Genomic DNA, 7,000 nt, shown 5'->3' with positions numbered 1-7,000 from the left:
CTTACTTTAATGTCATGTCTTACTTCAGTCTCTGCCAGTCAATTGCCTTGTGACAAAATGTCTCTAAGTGCATCCCAAGAGAAAAAACTGCGCGGGCCCGCGTCGAATCCGCCTCCGGATTTATTGCTCATCCCGACGTCGAACAGTCTCTAACCAGAGGTTGATCCGAGGCTTCTCGCGCGGGTTACGTTCGGGACAACCCTGGATTTCGACATAGGGACCGCGTCGGGATGAAAGCGAAAGCACGTTTACGCGTTGGGATTACACCGAAGTTACGTCGAAATACTTTGACCGCGGGATTGACTCGGGATCGATATACGGGCAATACAATATATTTATATTTAGATCGCGTAACTAATAAAAAATATAGTCACCATCATAAGTGCTGTACACTGTACTGTTTAGAACCTGTATCATTCCAACACGCTATAATTCTTGCACATTTGTCTAATTAGACAGTCTAGTAGACCACGCCTATGTCCTGTAAAGAGGCAGATGTGTTCATGCCTTTTCCAATGTCTCTTGATGTCTTGCAAACTCGGTGAGCTGATTGATACCTAAACAGAACATACAAATACAATACACATATACCATTTATAACAATTACAGTTGTACACATGCATGCACATAGTCTAATAGCGTGGGCACATGCACACCCACATCCAACAGACACAAACACACACACACACACACACACACACACACACACACACACACACACACACACACACACACACACACACACACACATACACACACACACACACACACACACACACACACACACACACACACACCACCACCACCACCACCACCACCACCACCACCACCACCACCACCACCACACCACACCACAAGAGAGAGAGAGAGAGAGAGGGAGGGAGGGAGGGAGGGAGAGAGGGAGAGAGGGAGGGAGGAAGGGAGGGAGAGAGAGAGGGAGGGAAGGAGGAGGGAGAGGGAGAGGAGAGAGAGAAGCTCACCCCAGAACAAACACAGGTGAGCAAGTAGGCAACTCAAACAAAAGGTGTCACACAAGTACTCATTCATGCTTCTCGACAAGACGAGCAAACACATACCAGAGATGATTAGTTGTGGATTTGATAAATTTTATCTACCCCAATAACTAGTTATTGTTATGGTGTAACTTTGTTACCATTTTTATGTAACCCTATAGTATAGTATGGCATTCTCACAAGTGAATAGCTTGCAAGAGCGTAAAGCGTTGGTCGATAGATATCTCAAGAACAGAAAGATTCTCAAGAAGCGCATGATCGACGAGAAAACCGGCAAGCAGCATTTCCAGGAAGATGTGGCTCAACCATTGCAGAAACCGGTGATGACAGAGATCAATAAAAAACAGAATGAATTGATCGAGAAATTACAAGAGGATCAAAATGGTCAGGCGACTACGCAGACCGATATCGTGAATGCTATCAGAGGCATTCCATGAGTTCCAGCTATTAGCACACAAGAGATGCTCCCATTTCCGCAGGTAGCCGAGATAACAGCGACTCCAATAATAACACATCCCATCGATGAATCGGTATTAGATGAATTTGAATTTAAGAAACCCTCTGATGTGAGCGGTAATGAGGTTATAACGGAAATAGAATAGGTCAACGCGAGGTTAAGTAGTCTAGGAGAACAGATGAGAACCTTAGATGGCAACAAAAAATTAAAATTATGTCCAAAATTGACATTTTACGAGATTATAAACAGGAGGTTGAGAAAAAACTACCTAAACCCCAAACTCGCAGAAAAATACCTACTCACAGAAAAACACCAGAAACTCGCAGAAAAACACTCACAGTAATGAACCCGTCACTACCGATGAGCCTACCACAAAGACAGCCGGGAGTAGAGCGGGGGGGGGGGGGGTAGAGGACACACGCTAAAACGCCCCCTACAAACTCACATCCGAATCCACCTTTGGAATCTATACATCGATCCCATTCAACTGGTGAAGATGAGACTGGAAGTCTACAAGGGTGATAAGAAGGTCGTGTCGAGAAAAAAGATACAGACTTGTTGCAGCTGTCGGCCAAACGATTCAAAATAAACAAGACATACAACAGCGGAGCCCTCAAAACCTGGAACAAATTGGTCGAACTGTCTGGTCTTCCAGACAACAAACGATCCAAGAAGTACCGGCCGCAAGCCCCCGAAATCAAATATCACACACACACACACACACACACACACACACACACACACACACACACACACACACACACACACACACACACACACACACACACACACACACACACACACACACACTCACACATATGAGTAGTAGGGTAGACTACCGGTTCTGGCACACTTCCGGTCTGGACTGCTTGCTGCGCTTGCAGCCCATCCCGTAACTGTGCCAGAATGTGGCACTCTACCCTACTACCTACTATACGCCAATCCTAACACATCCTCTTACACTGGCCCACCAACTCTCTCCCGTTCATGAGTCTAAAGCGTGGATTACATATCGTCTACCTCATGTTGTTACACCCTATTAGACAAATGTAATCTATAGGATATACATGATGGCAGCATCAATCAAACGATTTAATCATCTTCTTGCTAAGGGGTTGACTACTCCTGAGTTGTATGATGAGAGTATCGCTGTCATTAAGTCATCTATGGTGCAACGATCTGAGAGTGAAGTACATTTATCAAACCACAATTGCAGTTGCATCTACCTCACCCAGAGCTACTATGATGTAGTATGTGTTAGGATTGGCCTATAGTATGTAGTAGGGTAGACTACCGCATTCTGGCACAGTTACTGGATGGGCTGCGAGCGCAGCAAGCAATCCAGACAGGAAGTGTGCCAGAACCTGTAGTCTACCGTACTACTCACATGCACACACACACATGAACACACACACACACACACACACACACACACACACACACACACACACACACACACACACACACACACACACACACACACACACACATGCACACACCTGCACACGCTCACATACCTGTTATGCCTGCAAGGTATAGTTGTTGATATACTTTCAGTGTCTGTTCTTAGCTATGCTTCAATGTTACATAGAGAATGTCCTTGTTCACCTTTGTTAAATACAACAGCCAAAGATCAATAAGTTTAACAATAAAGTTCAGTTAGCTGTCGTACTTTATAGAACAGTTCTTTTCAAGGATGTAGATGATGTCATCGCTGTTTGCTTGTAGTTGGCTGTCTGTCTTGTGCTTTAGCTTGTATATTACTTTTTAATTTTGTTGTTGTGAATTTGTTAGTAGAAATTGCAAGTTAGTTGATTTTACAAATCAAACAAAACTAGCCACAGTAGGCCCACCACATGCATAGTAGCAATAGATATACAAAGATGATTAACAAAATTAAAAAGTGGCAGTATTTGCTAGTAGCACACTTGAAATCTAAATGCCTAAAAATTAACACGAGAAAAAGGGATGAGAAGAAATGAAGAGACGAAGAACAGATAGTCATATACTACTTATTTGCAACAGTTCAGTCATAATTAAATCACTTCTGAGTTATTTGAAACCGACGACTCTGATCATGGCGTTTGTCAGTTAGTGCCTTTACTATTCTAATCCATTCAGCTTTCTCGTTGCTTGATGGATATTTAGCAAAACAATGACCTACAAAAGAGCTTAGACATCATCAATCGCAATTGTCACAATTATACACGTACTTCTTATAGCTCTCAAAATGTTTGGTTGAATTCGGTTTTTTGTCGCACTACCATAGCAGGTTCTGTCAGCTTGTTCCCTCTTTGTCAGCAGACAGTCTAACAAATTGCGAGCAAGAGCCTGGGAATTCTTTGCACTATGTTCTGCCTTTATAATGCTGATTTTTGGCACTTTGATTTCAAACAATCGGTCCCCAACAAACTCTAAAAGTAAACGTATATCTATTTTTCACAGCTGATTATAGTTGAACTGTAGATGTTTTCATCACACCTTCACTGCCAACAACGTCTTGTACTCCTTCGTTCTGGAACAATACATATATGTATGTATGTATATTATACATGTTCAGTGGTGCCATACTTGATCACTTCCTTTCCTTTCTACTACTTTCCCCAGTAACTCCTTTATATCTTTCAGTTCTTTCATTATTGCTTGGAAACATGTCTAATTGGAAATATATTCAATGTTCCAACCATATTTAGTGCAACTGTCAATTTGCACCATGCACAATCAGCAAATTATGGGAAAGTACGTAAACCTTATTCATTTCTGGCTAACACATGTAGTGGCCATAATTACATAAAGCACTTGGAAGTACTTGCTCATTCATTAGCATGCAGGGCAAGACATAAAAGCAAAAACAGATTCCATGCAACCTGCTGTTGTGCTACTGTCTGTTCAGCCTATCAACAGACAATTAGTAATTAGTCTTACAAACAATTTGAGGGCAGTATGTAACAAAGCGCCTGGTTGTAGAAACGCTGACAGTATGCTGTATCATTTGTCAACCATAACACCGCAAGTATGAAACTACAACATATGTATGGATCTTCAAATGCCCATCAATACCATTCAACAAGAATGATCCATTTCATAGGCATGCCCACACACACACACACACACACACACACACACACACACACACACACACACACACACACACACACACACACACACACACACACACACACACATACACACACAACACACACACACACACACACACACACACACACACACACACACACACACAAGAAACTCACACTCATCAATGAAAACTTCTTGTGAACACACTTGATACTAGACTTGCTGTTTATTATTATTAGATGAGGAGGTTGAAAAAACAGACTTTAGGACAGACTTTGTTTGTCATTTTTCCTACATATTTTACATATTTACGTATATTTTTCATTCTGAACTGGTGTGAGACTCACACATGGAAAAGCACCATAGCTTAGATTGATGAGCAATATAAAGAAAGCAATACACATAGTTCAAACATATTTCACTAATAGACAAAATGACAATCAATGTAACTCTGAGTACTAAAACAGTAGTTCAGCAATGTGCATTTAGCATGTAGACAGTCAGCCAACTATTTGTTACACGCAGACAAAGGAAACTCAAGCAAACATTTAACCTACTCACCTGCTGTGAGAAACTCTGAGAATCTTGCGTCATCGTCTAATGAAAAACAAAAGTGTCAGCAATTATGTCTAGTCAACCAGCCAACTAGTTGTTACAGACAAAGAAGTGTCAAGCAAACATGTACACTCACCTGTTCTAAGGAGGCCTGCTGTAAAGAAGCTCGAAAACCTTCCATCTAACGAAAAACAATAGTTTCAGCAATAGTCAGCCAGCTAAATAAGGGTTACATGCAGACAAAGAAAAGTCAAGCAAACATGTAAGCTACATAATCATCTGTTGTAAGGAGGCCTGCTGTAAAGAAGCCCGAGAACCTCCCATCTAACAAAAAACAATAGTTTCAGCAATAGTCAGCCAGCTAAATAGGGGTTACATGCAGACAAAGAAAAATCAATCAAACATGTAAACATTCTCACCTGTTGTAGAGAAGCCTGCTGTAAAAAAGCTCGAGAACCTCCACCTAATGAAAACAATAATTTCAGCAATAGTCAGCCAGCCAACTAGTAGAGGTTACACGCAGACAAAAAAGATTAACAAACATGTAAGCTATACTCACCTGTTGTAGAGAAGCTTGCGGCAAGGAAGCTTGAGATTTTTCCATCTAACGAAAAGCACATGTAGTACACAAACAAAACAATCAATGACCAAATAAACCCTTGGTCTTCCAAAATCTTTCAATGGTGAAAACTTCTACAAATGCATACAGCTATACTCTTCAAATAGTAGACAACATAACATATCAGACACCTACTGAAGCCAAATACTGAACGCTTGAACTACTGGCTCTATTCCGTACCTGAAAAACCATTAATTCTAAATAGAATTTAAAGATACGTACAGAAACACATTAGACCATGTCATTGTCCAGTTCATCTTCAGTTGAGCTACCCTATAAAACAGGAATAAGCAGTTGCAACACAACTAGTTGAGAAATGTACAACCTACCAAGACAATGTCTCTTTCCATAGCCTTGGCACTGGCCACTGAAGACATTTCTTTTTGCTTGCAATTTTCTTGGCTTCAACATTGACAGCCTCTTCCTTCAACACAAACAATAAACACAAAAATTATCTCCTTTCTTTAGTTAATTTTATTTGTAAATTACTTGTAAATTATTAATTATTTTTATTATAATTAATTATTTGTAAATGTACAGTACCAAATAATCCAACGAAAGTTGTCTCTTCGCTGCTTTAATTGGATTGTCTTGTCTTGCCATTTTTCTGTACCAAAGGACACTGAGAGATGACAAGAATGAAACAGAAAGAGTACTTAATTAAAACACAACAAACACAGTGGACAGTATATGACACACTGAGACTATTTACAGAACTACTGAACCAACTGACTGACCGCAACCATACCACAACATACAATAAACTTTGTCTTTGTCCAGGCCCTCAATCCACAGCGGCTTCTGTCGCCCTGAAAAAGCACTGAAACTGATACAGTGTGCACATACATGCAGTAGACTATCTAGGACGCGCACCATATATTACAGTAATTTACAGAACTGAACACAGTATTGCAGGAACACCCACAAAAACAGAAAATGTAGTATTACTTGGTCTCCAGCTCAATCACCATGGCAAGATAAAATTGTTTGTCTGGGCTCCAGTAGGCCATAACCTCATCTCCAACTTGTAAGAGATCAAATCTTGCTTCTTCATCATCCTGATGTCTTATCCGCCATTCCTTTGCCTTGGATACCTTTTTCTCTTCTCACCGTCTTCTCCAAACGCGACCTTTACCGCTTTCACAACCTTCGTTGCTATATCTAGAAATAAAATAATTAGCAAGCGCTAGTAGCCAGTAGAAAGAGAATGGTTTCATCGCATTTATTAGGAGCTTCCAAGGCTGAAAGTGTCAAATCATTCAACACATTAGCTATCAG

The 7,000-nt window shown here is 40.8% G+C and overlaps 2 protein-coding genes across 2 annotated transcripts; both read right to left on the bottom strand.

The window, feature by feature from the left end:
* Nucleotides 1–3,511: 3,511 nt before the first annotated feature.
* Nucleotides 3,512–5,545, bottom strand: LOC134181720 (uncharacterized). Its single transcript, XM_062648988.1, has 8 exons — nt 5,523–5,545; nt 5,375–5,427; nt 5,240–5,284; nt 5,110–5,145; nt 4,042–4,125; nt 3,952–3,985; nt 3,684–3,884; nt 3,512–3,630 (listed from the first exon to the last, which is right to left on the bottom strand). The coding sequence occupies exons 3-8, from the start codon at nt 5,282–5,284 to the stop codon at nt 3,512–3,514; spliced, it is 519 nt and encodes a 172-aa protein (XP_062504972.1). The 5' UTR covers nt 5,375–5,427; nt 5,523–5,545.
* Nucleotides 5,546–5,680: 135 nt separating this feature from the next.
* Nucleotides 5,681–6,988, bottom strand: LOC134182763 (uncharacterized). The gene is made up of 7 exons (XM_062650201.1): nt 6,671–6,988; nt 6,266–6,329; nt 6,052–6,146; nt 5,960–5,995; nt 5,858–5,902; nt 5,761–5,796; nt 5,681–5,707 (listed from the first exon to the last, which is right to left on the bottom strand). Exons 1-6 carry the CDS (start codon nt 6,730–6,732, stop codon nt 5,781–5,783), a joined length of 318 nt encoding a protein of 105 aa, XP_062506185.1. The 5' UTR covers nt 6,733–6,988; the 3' UTR covers nt 5,681–5,707; nt 5,761–5,780.
* Between the last annotated feature and the right edge of the window lie 12 nt (nt 6,989–7,000).

Source organism: Corticium candelabrum, chromosome 7 (assembly GCF_963422355.1).
Source record: "Corticium candelabrum chromosome 7, ooCorCand1.1, whole genome shotgun sequence".
In the NCBI taxonomy this organism is placed as follows: Eukaryota; Metazoa; Porifera; class Homoscleromorpha; order Homosclerophorida; family Plakinidae; genus Corticium; species Corticium candelabrum.
Note: the sequence above shows the minus strand (reverse complement) of the source record. Positions and strands in the feature narration are given on the sequence as shown.